This window comes from Cucumis melo, chromosome 4, assembly GCF_025177605.1.
Source record: "Cucumis melo cultivar AY chromosome 4, USDA_Cmelo_AY_1.0, whole genome shotgun sequence".
Classification (NCBI taxonomy): Eukaryota; Viridiplantae; Streptophyta; class Magnoliopsida; order Cucurbitales; family Cucurbitaceae; genus Cucumis; species Cucumis melo.
In genome coordinates this window covers 30,010,166-30,030,944 of record NC_066860.1, presented here as the reverse complement: position 1 = coordinate 30,030,944, position 20,779 = coordinate 30,010,166, and the positions used below count along the sequence as shown (strand labels likewise).

The 20,779-nt window shown below is 31.2% G+C and overlaps 2 protein-coding genes and 1 pseudogene across 6 annotated transcripts; all 3 read right to left on the bottom strand.

Moving 5' to 3' along the window:
- Window positions 1-677: 677 nt before the first annotated feature.
- Window positions 678-5,062, bottom strand: LOC103486904 (pentatricopeptide repeat-containing protein At2g35030, mitochondrial). 2 transcript variants are annotated; one of them, XM_051083956.1, is made up of 4 exons: window positions 2,720-5,062; window positions 2,498-2,592; window positions 1,614-1,692; window positions 678-1,283 (listed from the first exon to the last, which is right to left on the bottom strand). In XM_051083956.1, exon 1 carries the CDS (start codon window positions 4,928-4,930, stop codon window positions 2,981-2,983), a length of 1,950 nt encoding a protein of 649 aa, XP_050939913.1. In that variant the 5' UTR covers window positions 4,931-5,062; the 3' UTR covers window positions 678-1,283; window positions 1,614-1,692; window positions 2,498-2,592; window positions 2,720-2,980. The 2 variants fall into 2 exon arrangements, with proteins under 2 accessions (XP_050939913.1, XP_008443284.3); XM_008445062.3 differs by having other exon boundaries at window positions 678-1,127.
- On the bottom strand, window positions 4,647-8,357 carry LOC103486902 (uncharacterized). 4 transcript variants are annotated; one of them, XM_008445061.3, is made up of 2 exons: window positions 7,974-8,357; window positions 4,647-4,786 (listed from the first exon to the last, which is right to left on the bottom strand). In XM_008445061.3, exon 1 carries the CDS (start codon window positions 8,157-8,159, stop codon window positions 8,013-8,015), a length of 147 nt encoding a protein of 48 aa, XP_008443283.1. In that variant the 5' UTR covers window positions 8,160-8,357; the 3' UTR covers window positions 4,647-4,786; window positions 7,974-8,012. The 4 variants fall into 4 exon arrangements, with proteins under 4 accessions (XP_008443283.1, XP_016899717.1, XP_016899718.1 ...); XM_017044228.2 differs by lacking the exon at window positions 4,647-4,786 and adding an exon at window positions 5,855-6,369 and having other exon boundaries at window positions 7,974-8,351; XM_017044229.2 differs by lacking the exon at window positions 4,647-4,786 and adding an exon at window positions 6,402-6,656.
- A 2,823-nt stretch (window positions 8,358-11,180) lies between these two features.
- LOC103486900 (pentatricopeptide repeat-containing protein At2g35030, mitochondrial-like) lies at window positions 11,181-14,293 on the bottom strand (annotated as a pseudogene).
- Between the last annotated feature and the right edge of the window lie 6,486 nt (window positions 14,294-20,779).

Genomic DNA, 20,779 nt, shown 5'->3' with positions numbered 1-20,779 from the left:
GATTGTAAATAGAAAAATTGCAAAAAATATTCATAGGATATAGAAAAATTCTAACTTCTATCGATTTTTATCAATACAACCAGTAGAAATTGAAAGAAGAATTTGATATAAACTAAAATTGTTTAGCTTTTATAAATATTTTCGTTCATTTTTTCTATATTTGAAGACACTTCTTTCATAAGTCGCATATTTGAACTTTGGAGTTCCTGTGTAAAAAATAATTGAATTTTCTAGTGTGTCTAATATGTAATGAATTTTGAAAAAATTGTAACACAAAAATGAACTTTTAACTTTGCTTTTAATAGATGTCTAAAAATACTAAAACCTTATTTTAGTCTTATGGGATCAAAGAAGGGATTCTCTACGAGGATCAAGTTTTCGATGGTAAAAATTATCTGCCTGTTCTTTAATTTATTGTTTTTATAACAAATTTTTTAAGTAAAATTATTCTCATCCAAATATTCAAAGAAATTAATGAAAACAAGTTAGAATAAAAATACTTTGGTTAACATTTTTTATTTTAAAATAACTAAAAATATGTTCTTAAACTGTTCCTCCTATGAAACAAACAAAAAAAAATCGACAGAGGTGTCTATCTTTCACATTAACAAAGAATAACCGACATGAACATAATTTAACTAACATAGTACTTATTCAATTATATTATCACCTTAATATGCGATTTCTACCCTATATAAATTTCTCGGATGTATAGAAAATATAAACTTGCAAGAGATGGAAGCTATAGCTTGTTAACGCTAACGTTGCTCCATGTACTTTCATAGTTTCTCTCACACATCAACAAATAAAACTAACTGCCGGTCAAACTAAGACAGTCCAACTCATACTTAACAACTTCCATACCATAATCAAAACCTGAAAAACATGAAACTGTTTAAAGAGGGAGGAGTGACTCTGATTAGCAAAGCTCATGCTAGATGGCATGCTTCATTGGCACGGCAGTGAGTAGCGAGATTGACTGCTCAAACTTGGACAAAAGGACAACAACATAGCTCCGCACTCAACCACAGACCTTCTGATTTTGTCAACCACAAACACATTCTGATTCTGTCGACCACATTGAAGCATAACGAGATGGATCCATGAAGTTCTTCGGTTCTGGAGGTCTGCCGTTTACAGATAAAAATTAGTATATGGTTTAGCCATTTAGAAGGCTTTTATATAACTTCTATTAGCTACAGGTTTGTTATGCCAAACTCAACCCACGCTCCAGCTCTAACTTCTCCTTGTTTATTTCTAATAGTAATCTACATGATCTCTTCCTGCAATACATATTTGTTCCTTCCGCATGAGAGCATATGATTTACGAATGTATACTTTAACAATATGAAAAACAATAGATATAAGTTCTAAAAATCAAAAGCAAAAGTCATATGAACAATCAATGAACGGGGTTTATTCCAATTATCAATCAAAGCACAAAGTATGTGCTTTAAACTATTACTTCGATTGCTTCTTCAGCATACCCAGTTATTTTGTTGAAACAACTTAAAATAAAAATTTAGAAAGTACAAATAAAAAAAAAGGAAAGAAAAATGGATAAATTCAACTTTTCTTTAAATAACATAGTTAATGGACTAAAGAAGACAGACCTGTAACAAAGCGCAGAGATATGGCTTAGTTGTTGATGATGGAAGTAATCTCATCCGTACAAGTTGTATGCTTCCCTATCTGCCATTTGCCAGTGAATATGGCCGGCAAGAGAGATGGAGTGGATATTAATAACAGGAAATTTGCTGATCAAATGTGATTTTAACATATTTTTATGACTCTAAATCTAAAGATTAATTGTAAACTGCCTGCTTCCAAATATTACATGATCTTTCACAAACAAATAATAAAACATAGCAGACTCGATTAAAAGGGCTTGGACTGCCAAACGAGATTTTCCATTTCAGAAGCAAATTTTATGTTTGTTTTACACATTTCTCCACTTTTTTCTCGATTTCCTGGTTTAAATATAAGGATGTAAGAAGTAGGAACCCACTACCAAAAATCTCTAGAACCAAGAAAATTACAATTCAAGGAACTTGTCACTCGAAAATGTATTTAACCAACCACTAAGTAACCAAATATAAACAAGTAAACGGAGAATAAATTATAAATAACCTAAGTTTCTAAATCTAAATATACCTAAAACATTTCAGATCTTAAATATTTTTAAGGCAATAAAGTACAATTTTAACAAAAATATTATCTTTTACTTCTGTAATAATTATACAAGAATACTTGACCATAAAATCAGCAGGTCATGGAGAGATTCGATCAGCTCCGGAATAAAATGAAATCACTATGGCCTCAATTTTGCTGAGTTCAGACCTCAAAATTCACAAGCCAAATTATGATATTCATCAGAAAAGGCAACTAGGATGCAAATTGAGTGAAATTGCTATTTTCGAAACAATCAAGTAAGCGTAGTCTTTAAATAATGTGTGTTGGATAATTCTTGTATCATGGAAATAGGAATTGAACCAACCTCTGATTGTTACTTAGAAACTTATAAAGAGAACTCTATTTGTGAAGATCTCAGAAACCGCAAGCCATCCGTTTCTACTAGTTCTCATTGCGAAGCTGAGAAAGGACAAAAAAGCGTTGGTTTCTCTTTCTTGCTTTGATTTAATCTTCGTAACAGGTGCATCCCAGTTTTGAAAGCCAACTGGAAGGCCAAGAATATGTACATTATGTACATTACACTTACTGTGATGTTAATATTCTGTCAAAAACTTGTGAAACACATTATCGAACGAGCATCATGATCCAACAGAGTTCCCTGCCTGTAGAACCGCCGTCAACACCTTGTCTCATCGATACATGGAAAATGTTTCATGACCATCCTCATCAGAAGGAATTAGTTAGCCGGTCATAAAGCAAATAAATAATTCTCTCGTATATTCTTCCCCAATTTAGCATCAATGAAGAATATAAGGCTGGCCATGCAAATTTGCTACCGGCTCCAGACTCATGCCATCACTAAATTGAAATCCATTGTTAAATCTTCATACAATATATGACCAATCTTCTTCATTTTCGTATGTAGATCGTGAAGTAAAAGATAAATATTTTCAAATTCGCGATGAGAATTGTCACCCACTACGAACACATGCACTGTGTTTCCAACTTCTATCCAACTGCAACCAGGCTGCTTCTTCAATCCTTTGTCCTTCATTTTCATCCTTACACCGGCAGCTTCTCTCCATTTTCCAGTTGAAGCATATATGTTAGATAACACCAAAAAGGTTCCTGCATTCTCTGGCTCTGTTTCTAAAAGTTTTTCAGCCGTTAACTTACCTAGATCTATATGCCCATGAACATTACATCCGGCAAGAAGAGCTGCCCAAACAGATGCCGAAGGCTTGACCTCAAGCCCATTAATGAAATCAAATGCCTCTTGAAGTCGTCCGGCTCGACCAAAAAGATCGACCAGGCATGTAAAATGATCTTCTCTTAGTTTTATAGACCTATCTCTTAGGAGGTTTTCGAATAATTTCAACCCCTCATCCACAAGACCAGCATGACTACAAGCAGAAAGTAATGCAATATAGGTGACATTATCAGGACGAAATCCCAATGCCTGCATTTCATCAAATAAACAAATTGCTTTGTGGCCATGGCCATGATGAGCATAGGCAGCAATCATACCATTCCAAGAAACCACATCTCTGTGGTCTATTGATCCATCATCAAATATCTTGCGAGCCAGTTCTAACTCCCCACATTTTGAATACATGTTTATTAAAGCTGACACCACATCTGCAACTTCTTGGTAAACCGTCTTGCTTATTACCTGGTGAATTTGTTGTCCCTCACAAAGAACAGCTAATTTACTACAAGCACCCAACACACTGACAAAAGTTCCTTCATTTGGTTTTACATTGTTTGCTGCTTGCATTTCTGAAAAGATCTTCAATGCTTCTTCACTTCGTCCATCTTGAACGTAACCAGAAATCACTGCCGTCCAAGTGACAACATTTTTGTTGGACATTTTATAGAACAAATCCACTGCCCTTTCTAGTTTACCGTTTTGAATGAATCCAGTAATCATAGTGTTCCATGAAGACAGTTCCCTCTCCGGCATTTGCTCAAACAGTTTGAATGCCTCATCAAGCCGCATATTCTGAGCATACCCAATAATTATTGCATTCCAGGAAACCACATTTCGCACGGGCATTTTATCGAACAGTAATCGAGCATCATCAATTCTCCCATTTTTCGACAAACCAGCCACCATGGTGGTCCAAGAAATCACATCTCTCTCTGGCATCCGATTAAAAAGCGCCTGGGCTTCATCTACCCTCCTACGTTGCATCAACGCTGTAATAACGGTATTCCAAGACACCACATTCCTCTCAGGCATTTTTTCAAACAAATCCAAAGCCTGATCGATCCAACCTTTTCGTGCATACCCTTCAATCATAGTGTTCCACGACACAACATTCTTAACAGGCATGGCATCAAACAATCTTCTAGCCTCCTCAATCCTGTTCAATTTTACATACCCACTAACCAATGCAGTCCAAGTAACAACATTCTTTATAGCATCATTTCTGTCAAATAACGTCTTGGCTTCCTCAATCATTCCACATTTAATATACCCAGTAATCACTGCAGTCCATGAGACCACATCTCGATCAAGCATTTCTTCAAACACCTTACGTGCTTCTCTAATTTTTCCTTCTTTACCAAGCTTTGTGATCAACCAGTTACTACGAGCAACATTCGAATTGGCACTGAAATCTCTAACTGGTGATGAGATTTTGGGAACAACCTGACAGGTAGAAAACTGTGATGATAAGATTGAGTTATGCAAATTGCACAAGAGGAACGCATATCTACCAAAGCTAGAAAGAAGTGTTGTGGTTGTATGTTTAGCACAAATTTCTCCAACGGATATCTGATACAGCACAGACATGCGTATCCACTTACTGGGTATCTCCGCCGCGCCGTCTAAGGCTCGGCGGAGAAGAAGATCGAAGAAAAAGGGACCGGCTGTTTTTGCCGTCACTCGTTATAGTATGTGCCTATATTCTGTTATTTAATTGTGAGCCTAAATTTAATATTGACATTCCTTAAGTAACCTTTCCATATGTTATTTCATAAATTGAGATAAACAAAAAATTAAGAAAAAAGCTGTTCATAAGACTAATTTTTTTTCATATTACGAATATAACAAATATCACGAGTAATTTTCTTTTACATATTACGAATATAACAAATATGACAAGTAATTATTAATATCAAACAATTATTAGACGCATGTTAAAAAATAATTAAAGAACTATAAAAAAAATTATCTACTTTTAAATTTGTTATTTTTTAATTTAAAAAATATAATAACATTAACCATATTATCATAACTACTTTTTTTTATTTTATTTTATCTATCTTTAATGATTTTTAAAAAAATTTATTATTGTATATATTTAAATTAATAATTTAAAGGAAACAAGTAGTGAAATAAAAATATTTTCAAATATAACAAATATTATCGTGTCTATCAACATCAAGCATTAAGTCGTAATGCAATGAGCCATTATATATACATGATAGTTCATCGTTTAAACAATTTTCCTTGAATAAAAAGAACTTTTTCCATTTAATTATGTATTTACTGAGACAATTTAACAATTCAATCGTCCATCAATTTTATAAAATGTAAAAAATATCAAGTTTCTACTAGGTACAAATTAATAGTTAATATACATCTCAAAAAATATATAATTAAAAAAAAATTGATAGTTTGGATTTAAAAATAATTAAAAACGGTTCTTTCCTTGAAAAAAAAAACAACAAAAAATCTACATTTGCAGGGAGTATAAATGATCTAAAATAGGAATTAAAAAACAAAAATATAAGTAAATTTCATTATCACATATAATCAGCATCGTTTAACTGACATAATGTTTATAAAGTTATGCCATCAATCACGAAATCCAATGTTCGATTCACCCACTCCACATACTATTAGAAAAAAGAATTCATAAATCTCTACTATCTTGAGCAAGTATACATATATGAACTTGCAAGGTAGGGAAGTTATAGCTCGTTAGTTCTGTCGTTGCTCCATATATAGTCTCTTAGAAAAAAGTTGTTCACTAAAAGATACCACGGTCTGAATGTCTCATCATAACAATTGAACAAGTCTTCAATCTATATACCTTTCAAGTACTTTCAAAGTTTCTCTCACATATCGACTAACTGTTGATCACATTGCAACAGCCTCACAATCTAATTTCGTTAGTAGGGACGCTTGACATCCATTCACTAGCTAGATTAAGGTAAATAATCTTCATAGTTACAGGCAAGTCTTCAACCTCAAGTTATCTAAGCCCCCAAGCCAAGCCACCATCTCTGAGAAGTTTCATAGTTATAAAAGCCCAATCTCGAGGATAAAAATAAGAAAATGGCATTGAAATTATATAACAAGATATAAAAGAGAAAAATTACAATACAAAGCACTTCTAGAGGGGCCTCTCTAAAAAAACTATACTTCATTTTTTGCAAATCCATAAACCCTCTAACTCTATTTTTAGCAATAAACTAATATGTTCGTCCCCATGGCCATTCCCAGGTAGCAATGGCAGCACCGCTGCTCCACAAGGCGATGGAATATGAAACCACCCACAATGGAGAAGATCCTTAAAAAGGAAGACCATCAACATTGTTAGGCCTTTTTATACGACGTTTACTCGGCTCTAACTCACTCTATTTACAATCACCTTTCACTAACCAATTCCTAATGGTGACAAACATGCTCTTTTGATATCTCTAATATTTCTCAAACAACTTCCCAACTAGTAGTCTTAACAGATCTATACAAGCAGATCAGAGTCGGCTATCCTTTTCTAGTTTTACTATAGAATTTAATCGCCAATCTCCAATTGTACTTTCAGAAAACTAAAGAATATCTTGACTGGCTCCTACTTAGAGAGACCCTATTGAAGAATAGATCGCAAACAAACGTTCTTTCCAGCTAGTTTTCAATTATCATAAGACAGTATGAAAGATTAGTATATAAGATAGAGTTCAGATGTCAATCAATATTCAAACCATAGTTGTAAAATCTTGACAAGGAGGATATTATTCAATTGAAATGAACCAATAAAATAAAGCAGATAACTGATAATGGATTGCATAGTGAAAGAGTAGAATAAGTACGAAAAAGTATAACCCCGTAAAGAGCTTCAGAATAACTGGGGGATGCTCCCATCGCATAGAATAAAAAAGAAAACAAAATTAACCCTACTTTTGGAGTGTTTAAAACCACTCCAAAACATACATTTCATTACTCAAAATCAATTCAATATTTAATTTTACATGTTTAGAGACAATTTTCATGGCACTAAAATTGATTTCGAAGGAATAAAAGGATTTTTCGAGTGATTTTCACTCCTAAGCATGTCACAGATCCATATTTCACCATTCCAACAACCCTTCTAGTGGATGGAAATGACATATTTTTTATGCCCCATTTGATCAAATGCTAAGCATTCATTTGAAGAAAAGGCAGAAAATTGCTGCCACAAAGATTTGGCATATTTGCTCTTCAAACTTGAGAATGTCAGTTGAATCAATTAAGAGGACACCAAGTATTAGTTCGCATTTTAGGTAGCTATAATTTCTCTGTACAAGAAAGCAAGAATAACCACTCAAATTGCAACCTCTTCAATTTCTTGAAAAAGCAAAAGACTCAGCAGATCATTGTTGCAAAATGGCATTCCAAACCACAGTTCAAATGATTGAGACAAAAAAGATGACCCAACCGACTCTTGAAACCCTATCAATATCATCAAGCAAAGGGGAGAGCATAATTTGCAGAAATCCATGATTGGAAAATCTCAAGGTTGCTCTTCCGTGGACATGAATTAGGTCAAAAACATAATTACTAGACAAAACAAACATTCAAACTTCAGAAACGAAAACAAATCGGAAAAATTAAAGGCCACAATACAAACCAGAGAGTTAAGAATTGATGAAAATCGAAGAAATCCCGGTCAGCCAATGTGAAAAGCGCCAATATCGCCAGTTCTGATGGAGCTGGCGACTTCGTCGGCAAAGGCCAAACAAGAAGAAATACAGCCGCTAAAGGCACCCCAAACCATATCGGCGATCCAGAACGCCAAATGCAATGGCAATGCCATGGCCTAAACTGTGTGTTGTTGGAGGAAAGAACGTGGGTTGGGTTGGGAAGTTTCAGAGGAAATCTATTGAAGGAATTGGGAGATTAGGATTAGAGGAAGCCATTGGAGAAGAGAGGGAGAAGAGAAGTAGAAGAGAAGGATTTGGGCGAAGGTAAAAGATAAAAGCTGGAAGCTTAGAGATTGAAGAAATGTTGACTCATAGCGTCTAAATAAAGCCGATTTTACAACAATTTCTTTTTCCGGAAAATTAGTTTTTTTAGTTCTTTTTATGTATAAGTAAATAAATAAATAAGCCTATGTTAAAGGAGGGGAAAAAACTCCAACTTTATAATTAACAACTTCCAACCATAATCAAAATCCAAAAAGGAACATGGAGCTGTTTAAGGCAGTGAGTAGTGAGATTGCTGGAATATGGATAAGAGTGGAACGAGATAGCTTCATATTCTCTCGACATAAATGTTTTGACTTGTCTAACCGCTTTTTAAATCTTTATAAGATTAGCTGACATGTCGTTTAGGTAACAACATCAAGATCATCTAACTTCATAACTAGGAAAGTATATGAGGGGTTAGCCACTCAAATAAACTTTATCTTGAATTGGGTAAGCGTGGATTTTGGTATAGATAGGAGATCAAAGAATTATCAATTCAAGATCTCCTTCTATAAGGATGAGATTTTAGGTATATTCCAACCTAGCACTGCTAGGTTCTCTGATCACGAGCATAATTGTATGAAACAAATGTTTGATTTCAATTTAATTTCTAGATTTCAACATGGTGACTGATGACTTATATAGCCTGTATGAACATCAAATAATGCAATTGTGTATTTATGTACCCAATGCAATTGCTCTCAATAATGCACCTATAAAATTCCTCATTTTATATTTACACTGTAAATCAAGCTCACTTTCTATTTTGTTATGTTTTCAAATATATTGGTTGTAGATAATCGACATATATGAAAGTGAATCGAACATTGAAACCTAAATAAATTAAGCCTCATAACTCTTTCAATTTTATTAAAGAATAACCCATGTCTAAGTCAATTATGGTCAACTATTATATGGTTGTCTAACCCTATTTCAATATTAAGTTATAGCTAACAAGTTCACGTAAACCATCTATTTGAACACATATTAATCATTCAAACACTTCGATAAAAAAAAAATGTAGGTTATATTAAAGAAATGTATACATATCATTAACTCAGTTGGATCTTCAAAGGTCTAGACTCATGATGAAAATCTTACGAGCAATAAATAAAGGGATCTGATGGATTAACCTAAAAAATTTAAACCAAAATATTATACTGCCTATTTTTCAAATGTATACGAGGGATTTTAGGAATTTTAAGAATACTAATTAAGTATATAGGCACATTTTAAAAAAACTGTAAATATAACAATCTGATAAACGCTTGTGGTCTATTAGCGATAAACTAATATTTTCAACACGATCTATGATAGATTTTGATAAATTTTGCTATAGTTACAATTTGTTTAAAATGTTGCTATATATACAAATATTTTTAATCTAATTTCTATATTACAATTATTCGTGTATATATTATTCTCATGCTCTCTTTTCTTCCTTTTACTCCCTCCAATTAATTTCAGCTCCAACGATAGCAACAATCAAGTTCTCTTCCTTGTACTTTTCCAGGGAGAAGGGTTGTTCCTTCTTCCTCCCGCAACAAATGACACCTGGTGACTACAATAATGCAATTTCTAGGCAACTAAAAAACTAAGGGTAGAGAGCAAGAGGGAAACGAGAAAAGGAAAAATGGATAGATTGTTCTAGTTTCCAAAGAACAACAATTAGCTTATTGAAATCGACATTTTGATTGCTTCCCGCTACGCCCTTTTCTAAATAACATAATTATAGACTAAAGAAGACTGACCTGTAAAAGAGGGAAGCAATCTATCTTTAGTTGTTTGATGGTGGAAGTAATCTCATCCGGACAGGTTGTTTGCTTCCCTATTTACCATTTGCCTGTGAATATGGCTGACAAGGAGAGATGGAGTGGATATTAATAACAGGAAATTTGAAGGGAGCGACAATACGTTATAAACATACCAAATGATAAATCAAATGTGATTTTAACAAATTTCTATGACTAAAGATTAATTTTGAACCGTCTGCTTGCAAGTTTTATATGATCTTATATAAACAAAGAATAAAACATACAACAGACACAATGAAGAGAGCTTGGACTACCAAACGAGATTTTCCATCTCAAAAGCAAATTTTTTACGTTTTTTTACACATTTGTCCACTTTTTTCTCTTGATTTTCTGGTTTAAATATAAGGATGTAAGAAGTAAGAAACCATTACACAAAATCTCTAGAACCAAGAAAATTACAAATTCAAGAAACTTGTCACTCGAAAATGTATTTAACTAACCACTGAGTAACCAAAAATAAACAAGTAAACGTAGAATAAATTATAAATAACCTAGGTTTCTAAATCAGATCTTAAATATATTTAAGACAATAAAGTACAATTTTAACAAAAAAAGTTATCTTTTACCTCAAAATTAGCAGGTCAAGGAGAGATTCGATCTAACTCAAGAATAAAAGGAAATCACTGTGGCCTCACTATGGCCCTAAACCCTAAGTTCAGACCTCAAAATTCACAAGTCAAAGAATGATATTCATCAGAAAAGACAATTAGGAAGCAAATTGAGTGAAATTGCTATTATTGAAACAATCAAGTAAGCGTAGTCTACGAGCGTAGTCTATGAATAATGTGTGTTGGATAATTCTTGTATCATCGACATAGGAATTGAACCAACCTCTGGGTGTAGCTTAGAAACTTACAAAGAGAACTCTATTTGTGAAGATCTCAGAAACCACAAGCCATCCATTTCTACTACTTCTCACTGCGAAGCTGAGAAAGGACAAAAAAGGGGCTGGTTTCTCTTTCTTGCTTTGATTTAATCTTCGTAACAGGTGCATCCCAGTTTTGAAAGCCAACTGGAAGGCCAAGAATATGTACACTACACTGTTACTGTGATGTTAATATTCTGTAAAAATCTTGTGAAACACATAACCGAATGAGCGCCCTGATCCAACAGAGTTCTGTACCCTACCTGTGGTGTCAATGTCAACACATCTCATCGACACATGAAAATTGTTTCATGATCATCCAAGTAAGAAGGAATTAGTTAGCCGACCATAAAGCAAATAAATAATTTTCTCTTTTATTCTTCCACAATTTAATTGCAACGCATTTAGCATCATTGAAGAAGATAAGGCTGGCCATGCAAATTTCCTAACAGTTCCGGGCTCATGCCATCATAAATTGAAATCCATAGTTAAATCTTCATACAATGTATGACCAATCTTCTTCATTTTCGTATGTAGATCGTGAAGTAAAAGGTAAGTATTTTTAAATTCGCAATGAGAATTGTCATCCACTACGAATGCATGCACTGTATTTCCAACGTCTATCCAACTGCAACCAGGCTGCTTCTTCAATCCTTTGTCCTTCATTTTCATCCTTACTCTAGCAGCTTCTCTCCATTTTCCAGTTGAAGCATATATGTTAGATAACACCAAAAAGGTTCCTTCATTTTCTGGCTCTGTTTCTAAAAGTTTTTCAGCCTTTGACTAACCTAGACCTATATGCCCACGAACCAGGGGTGATCAATGGTCGGGAGTCAGTTTTCCGGCCAAACTGACTCCAACTGACCACAATTCCCTATGGAAATTGTTGACCCGATGCTGGCCGCCGTTAACAACAAAACCGACCGACTGTGGTCGGGATCGGTTTTGGTTGGTTTTTTTTCTTCTTACTTCACTTTGCTTTCTACTCTCTCCTTATTTAGTAAAAACATAAAAATCAGATCGCATATATACTACAAAAATAAAATCAAGGAAAATTATAAAAAAATATAACATTTTACAAAATATTTACAATTCGTAAAAAAAATCTGAGTGTAGTAAATTTTGTTGTTGGATGGTTTTGTTCCCTAGATTGTAAATAGTTTGTTAATTTTTTTTATTTTTGAAAAAATCCCTAAAATCAATGTAGTAAATAGATAATATGCCGCAAATTTTTTAAACATATAAAATGAATTTAACAAGTCTGATAAATTTTAATTTTTCAGAAAGTAAATAAATAAAGTTAATTGCAAATTCACTTCACCCTGAAAATAAAAATTACTTTTATATATACATATGTTTGAATAAACTAAGCGAGAGAAAAAAAAGAGTTTGGTCGGTTGGGTCTCGCCCTTCCAACCCAAACGGACTGACCACAAGTTGGTTTTTTACAACAAAACCGAAAAGGACACCTTCACTTAGTTCAGTTCAGTCGATTTTGGTCGGTCGTTTCGGTTTTTCGGCCTACCATGCACACCCCTACCATGAACATTACATCCAGCAAGAGGAGCTGCCCAACCAGATGCCAAAAGCCCCTTAATGAAATCAAATGCCTCTTGAAGTCGTCCGGCTCGACCAAAAAGATCGACCAGGCATGTAAAATGATCTTCTCTTAGTTTTATAGACCTATCTCTTACCGGCATGACTACAAGCGGAAAGCAATGCAATATAGGTGACATTATCAGGACGAAATCCCAATGCCTGCATTTCATCAAATGAACAAATTGCTTTGTGGCCATGGCCATGATGAGCATAGGCAGCAATCTTACCATTCCAAGAAACCACATCTCTGAGGTCTATTGATCCATCATCAAATATCTTGCGAGCTAGTTCTAACTCCCCACATTTTGAATACATGTTTATTAAAGCTGACACCACATCTGCAACTTCTTGGTAAACCGTCTAGATTATTACCTGGTGAATTTGTTGTCCCTCACAAAGAGCAGCTAATTTACTACAAGCACCCAACACATTGACGAAAGTTATTGCATTTGGTTTTACATCGTTTGCTGCTTGCATTTCTTTAAAGACTTTCAATGCTTCTTCACTTCGTCCATCTTGAACGTAACCAGAAATCACTGCCGTCCAAGTGACAACATCTTTGTTGGGCATTTTATAGAACAAATCCACTGCCCTTTCTAGTTTACCGTTTTGAATGAATCCAGTAATCATAGTGTTCCATGAAGACAGTTCCCTCTGTGGCATTTGCTCAAACAGTTTGAATGCCTCATCAATCCGCATATTCTGAGCATACCCAATAATTATTGCATTCCAGGAAACCACATTACGCTCGGGCATTTTATCGAACAGTAATCGACATCATCAATTCTCCCATTTTTCGACAAACTAGCCACCATGGTAGTCCAAGAAATCACATCTCTCTCTGGCATCCGATTAAAAAGCTCCTGAGCTTCATCTATTCTCTTATGTTGCATCAACGCTGTAATGACAGTATTCCAAGACACCACATTCCTCTCAGGCATTTTTCCAAACAAATCCAAAGCCTGATCAATCCAACCTTTCCGTGCATACCCTTCAATCATAGTGTTCCACGACACGACATTCTTAACAGGCATGGCATCAAACAATCTTCTAGCCTCCTCAATCCTGCTCAATCTTATATACCCACTAACCAATGCAGTCCAAGTAACAACATTCTTTATAGCATCATTTCTATCAAATAACGTCTTGGCTTCCTCAATCATTCCACATTTAATATACCCAGTAATCACTGCAGTCCATGAGACCACATCTCGATCAAGCATTTCTTCAAACACCTTACGTGCTTCTCTAATTTTTCCTTCTTTACCAAGCTTTGTGATCAACCGGTTACTACGAGCAACATTCGAACTGGTACTGAAATCTCTAACTGGTGATGGGATTTTGGGAACAACCTGATAGGTGGAAAACTGTGATGATAAGATGGAGTTATGCAAATTGCACAACACGAAGGCATATCTGCCAAAACTAGAAAGAAGAGTTGTGATTGTTGGTTTAGTATAAATTTCTCTAACTGATATCTGATACAGTAAAGACATTTGTATCCACTTACTGGGTATCTCTGCCGCCTAGGGCTCGCCGGAGAAGAAGATTGAAGAAAAAGAGAACGGCGGTTAGTATCGTTTCTTCAAACTTATAGAAAATGTTCAAAAATACACTTTTCTTAATTTTGGAGTAAATCGTTAAATTTTATTCCAAAAATACGAAAATTTTTAAATATATTATTGAACTTAAAAATGTTTTAAAAAATAGTATAACAATTGGTATATAATTATAAACTAAAATGGTTAATATATGTGATTGAAAAAATAACTCTAACGATAGTTTAAATTGATCCTAAATTTACTTAAATTTGTTAGATTTTAGGAGATTGACAATATTTATTTTATGGCTTCAGGGATTGAAGATATACATACATTGTTGTTGTTTTGAAAAAGAACGGTTTTACATAAATGTTGATTTTGCAAGCTACTTTCTTGAATGGTAGTTGTCTTTTGATCTGTTTCTTCAGCCGGCATCTTCATTTATTAAGTGTGTGGTTGCTATGAAAGTTAGGGTTGCTTGTTGTAATTTTGTTATGCACATTTAAAAGACACTTAGTCATCTTGTTAGGTTTATGGTCAGTCACTTTGTTTTAATAGTAACATTTGTATTATCTTGTTGCAATTGTTTCGGCTTATGTTTGAAGAAGTAAAAAATCAAATCATTGTCAAACGAGATCGATATAATTTTTTTTTAAATTAATTCTTGTCGAACTCAATAAAACTTCAAATAAATGTATCATTATACTATATTTTTAATTTATAGTTGTTTTTTCAATGAGATATTAACCGTTCATATAATAATTGTGATAGTAGTTTAATTATTTTTTTTAAGTTTGAGGATATTTTTGAAGCTTTTAAATAGTTTATGATGTTTTTGAAACAAAACGTTAATAATTTCCATACAAAACCAACGGTAAAAGTATTTTTTTAATACTTTTTAAAAGTTTGAGAGGATCGTTGAAGCTTCAAGTGTATTTTTATATAAAATACAAAGTTGAAAAGAATTTGTTATAATTTAGCTTAATAGAGAGTTAAAATATTTTTAAGAACTTTTTACAAATTATGATACAGTTTAGTGAGATAAAGTAACACAGAATTTTAAATAAAAATATAATTTAGATTAAAAAATAGAGGGAATATGGATGGAAAAAAATGAAATTATTTACAAAATAAAACAAAGGTGTGATGAATTTCGATATTTATAAATAGTTTTCATATTTTGTTATTTTCTAAAATGCCCTAAAATTGAAAATTTTTCCTTTGTCAAGAAAATTTACAATGTTTTTATTTTAGGACAATTATTTAAAATGAAAAAAAAATGCTAAAGATATTTAAACATAACAAATCTTTATTATCTATTGATGATATACATCAATAAACATCTATCAGTGTCTATCAATCTTCAATGATAGATTATAGTACTATATCAATGTCTATCGCATATAAACAATAATATCTTTTTATATTTGTAAATGAAAAATACTGTAAATGACAAAAGTATTGAAAATATTTTCAAAATATAACAAAATTTTAGGTTCTATGAATGATAGAAGACAACAATAAGTTTCTATCGACGTCTATCAATATCGCGGTTTTATAGTAAATTTATTTTTATTTTTGTTTTTTTAATATAAATAATTATAAAATATTCACCCTCCCACTACTTTTTGAATTAATTATATTTAAGTTTAGTAGAATTAAAATATGCATAATGAAAAGTTGAATGCAAATGGTTTTTTATTTATATTTTAGAAATTAATTAAAAATTTAATATCTTATTAATTCTAATTAACAATACAAATTTAAATAATGAAATTTGAAAAGTTTTCGTAACGTTTTTTTTCTACTATATATAAAAGGTTGAAAATAGTTGTGGTAATGAAGTGGAGAAGAGAAAATGGGAGATGAAATTTGAACGAAGAGGGAGAAGGGGGATTGGGTTAATAAATAATAATGTGTTGAATCTGACAAAATATGAAACAAATCTGCTCTGCATTAAGACCGATCCAACGGAATCAGATGCTCAGTAGTTAATTTATTTATTACCCTTTTCTTGCTTAAATTAAAATAGGAAAATTTTCATAAATATAACAAACTAGTCACGTAAGAGCATAAAGTTAGCCATTTTTTAAAAGTTCTTCAATCTTTTCTCCTTCTTGATTTTTTTATCGTCTTTCTTTTTTTTTTCCTTTTTTTTACGTCATTTAGATTTAGGTAACCCGTATTGGCTTGAAAAAAAATCGACAATCTAACGATCGTGTACTAAATTTTAAAAAGAAGTCGTTTAGATTTAACTACCTAAATCTAAACGATCGTGTACCAAATATATTACACATGTTACTATGGTGGGGCTGTGAGATTTTTTTTTTTTTAGAATTGTTTTATACAAGGTAAATATTTTGCGCTTTGTTATATTTTTTAAAAGATCCCATTAAAATACCTACTTTCAATAAATAAATAAATATATATATATATATATATTAATTTTACGTTAGAAATTTTTTAATAATAAAGTTGAAAAATGTATTTCCAAAATCATGAATAAATAGATATCATACTATTTGTATAATTAATTACTATCTTGTTATTCTTATTCAATAAAGTAAAATTAACACACGTGTTACCGATTAGTATTTAAAAATAACTCATTTTTCATATTTGACCACAACCATTTTAAATTATATTAAAAAAACTAAAAGAAAATGCTCTTGTGAAAAATAAACCAAGGAATTGCTCATGAACCTAAACTAATTTAAAAAAATCTCAAATAATAATAATAGAAGAAAAGTAAGCTTATGAGATTCCAAGCCCTCATCAACACATTTTCTTGAGTCCTAAATGGGACATCAAAGCAAGACAAACCTTCCATAAATGCTCAATTCCCACTGGATGGTAACATTTGGTAAAACATACATTTCAAATATTTAATGAGCAAAATGTCATCTACTCTCATCCTTGGTACTCATTATAATCAAAAGACATTACCACATGATCCATATTAGTTTGTGATGGTTGCCCTGTACATTTATTTTTAAAGATCACCTAATATCTTATATCAAAATTTACGAGTCTTACAGTTCAAACAATCAATCCAATCTAAATTGTAAGAATCGGGTTGGACTGAATATTTTTAATGTTTTTTTAGTTGAGTTTGTTGATCCAACCAAGTTCGAATTTCTAATATTATTAATATATATTATAAATCTTAAATACTAAAATTCATATGTATTGTTATGATGTTTTTTTTTTTTAAATTTAACATTTAAGTTTTATGAAATCTTAGTTATTAATATATATTGTAGACCCCAATCCAACACATTTGGATTGTTTAAGTTACCAACTCAACCGATCTACAAAATAGGACTAAAAATCACCCTAACTCAACCCGTATACCCCTATCAAAATGTTTAATAATTAATAAATAACTTTTTTTTTTTATGTTTGATTGAGTATCATTCCATAACTTTTCTACCTAAAACTTCTAAATTTATAAGTATAGTCTCAATTTTCTTATTTCTAAAAGATTCAACCCAAAATTTAAAATTTATAGTTTATTAAACAACAAATTCGAAATTTGTTTTTAAATAATATATAAAATTAGTAATTGTAGATTTATTAAGTACAAAATTGAAGATTTAAAGATGGATTATGAAGAAGGCAGATATGGATGAATTCAATGTTATAAACATATAATATAATCTATTATATACAAAATTCAAATTTCATATAGTTTCAACATATCAAACTAATAACATATTTTGAATCTAAATATTGTTTTACTTTCTACTTTAAATTATCATCTCTAATTGAGATGTCAATCCAAACAAAAAAACCTTTTAAAAAATCATGTTTTTTTTTATTATAAGTGGACCAATTGACAGAGGTGACACCCTTGAATTTGATATATATATATAAGTTAATCCAAATGGGAATTATTGATTGGAGTAGTTGAGAGAGTAGAGTTTGTTTAGCCTAAAATTTTATTAAATAGACTCGATAAGCAATTAACGAGGCTTGAAATTTAGTGGTTTTTAGGCTACAATGTTGGATTGAAATTTAAGATCTGTTTAGACCACAAGATCTACGATTTCAATAAACCATTAAATAGTATAGATCTAAAACCTGTTAAATACAAAACTAACGATCCATAAATTTGTTGGACACAAAATAGAAGTTTTAAAGTCATTATTAAACCATTTTTAAGATTTTTTTTTTATATTTTTTATACAATTTAAAATATTTCGAACTAAATAAATACAAACATCGAGGTTCAAAAAAATCACTAGTAATTTAATGCCAAAACGTTTATAGTTCAAATAGCACAAGAAAGCAATAAGGACCCGTTTAAATCCTCCAACCAATTATTCCCTAAACAGTAAACCATATACTTTTAAATGTTTTAAGAATTTAGAGTGGCTAAAAAGTTCTAGAAAAAAAATAATAACGATAACTGATTAGTAAAATTTACATTTAAAAGTAGAGGACGATGGTGTAAATTTATGTTTAAATTGACCGATTTATAATACAAAACTCACTCCTTTTCGACTGTTTTCAATCTCATTTTCGTTTTTTCATCAATTATTCGAATTTCCTATAATCTTAATTACGTTTCAGTTCTCCAAACGATTTTTGACTCAAGTTAAATCATTTAAAATGTAAAGATAAAAATAGTAACATTGACGAGAATAGCTGTGTTATAATGTTTTTTGTTGTTATTATCGTGAAAATGACAAAAGTTACATGAAAGGCAGATTCTTAGTAAGAATTGAATAGTGAGAAGCATTAAATTTGAAAATGACATGTGAAATATAACATTAATAGTTTGGGCCAAGAGCGGGTGGTGAGACAGCGATGAATTTAAATACCTTCAACCATATATAGGAATATAATTCATTTTGTGAAGACTTTGTAATAGTTCAACTTTGTCACATGTGAGGTGACAATTTCATCTATGCTCCAAACTTTAAAAGAAACATTCACTTTTCCTATTGTTTACATTAATGTTACCAAACTCTTTCTTTTATATATATCTTTTTAACAAATATTTTTGTGTATTTTTATTTTCATTTTCAAGTTATATATCATTGGAATTAGAAATTTGAGAACTAATATGGTCGATAAAGTTCAGAAAGTAACTCGAGACTCAAATCTTGCTACACATGTATTTTTAAGTGTTTATTCATTCCGATCGTTGGACTCTTAGAGTATTTTATTTCGTTTTTTTTATTTTAGATTAGTGAGTTTAAAGACATTGTTTCTTTGAGATTTTGAGTGTTTTATTTAACCTTATTTTAATAATTTATTAAATATTTTTATCTTTTATGACAGTAAATAAATGTCACGAAAAAGTGGAATCCGAAAATACTGTCTTTTCCTATAAAAAACGTTGCTTTCTTTTTACCTCTTAATTTGGGATGAAATCAACTGTTATAATAGATCCCTTTTCTAGTAGTATATATATGGAATTGGTCTAAAATGTATAAACTTTGAAAACCCATTAATCTTTTATTTTTTGTTTTTTAGAATAACGTTTATAAACACTCGATCTATATATAAATTATGAAATTTGTTATCCAATTTAAATATCAAGTCATTTAAAATAATTAATTTTATTGTCTTGTTCAGATTTTTGGTGATTTTCAATGGTGAGAATGGAGAATTTTGTCACTACAAATATTTTTTCTATTTTGTTTCCTTTTTTCCCAACTGTCTCTATCGTCAAACTACAATAAGAAAAAATGGGTTTTCTATTCAAGATTAACAATAAATAAATAAAAAAAGAAACAAATTATTTACCCCAACAATATAATTAAAAGGGAAAAAATTATGTATAAATATTCTGCCCACTGTGTTATATTTAACAATTCCTTTATTTCTATGTTACCAACTCCTTCCAAAACCTTGTCTGTTTATTTTTTATATTCTAAAATTATTTATTCATACAAAGGGTCGACAAATGTCACTAATCTCTAATCTAACCATTTCATTCATATTCTAAAACTTACGGAATTCTATCATGTATAAGAAGATAAATCAATGAACGAGATTGTTACTTTGAGGTGAAAACGAAAATATTGAGAAGTTTTATATTTCTATATATATCTATATGTATATGGAGAATATATAAGGTTAAGTATTGGGAAGATAATGTTTGATTTAGTAAGTAAACAGTATTGTTATCATATGAAAGAAGGAAATAAAAAGATTAGATAAGTTAGTGTGAAGTGAGTCCAAAATGAAATTGTAGAAAGTCAAAAGTTTCCATTTATTTTATTTGCTTGGTCGGCACTGATCATTAATAAAAATAATCCCATTGGATGCATTGGGATTTGGTGTGTTTTTGGATTTTGAAAATCAAAAATCAAAATATGTAAATATAACTGAATTTCGTCTAATATATGCCAAAAATACAGGGAGGCAATATTTTATTATTTGGGAATGTTTATTATTATTATTATCATCATTGCTATTTAAAGTTGATTTAAGAATTTTTTTTAGAAAGATCTAAGTATAATTTTAAAGTGATTTGTAAAAATAAATATCATATTATATAAAAAAAAAACGAAAAAAATATATAGATTTGCGGATCAATCTAGACCATAAATTAATAATTATATTTATTTAACCTCTTGAGTTTAATAAATGTATCAAATTAATCCCACAACTTTACAAGATGGTATCAATTTTGA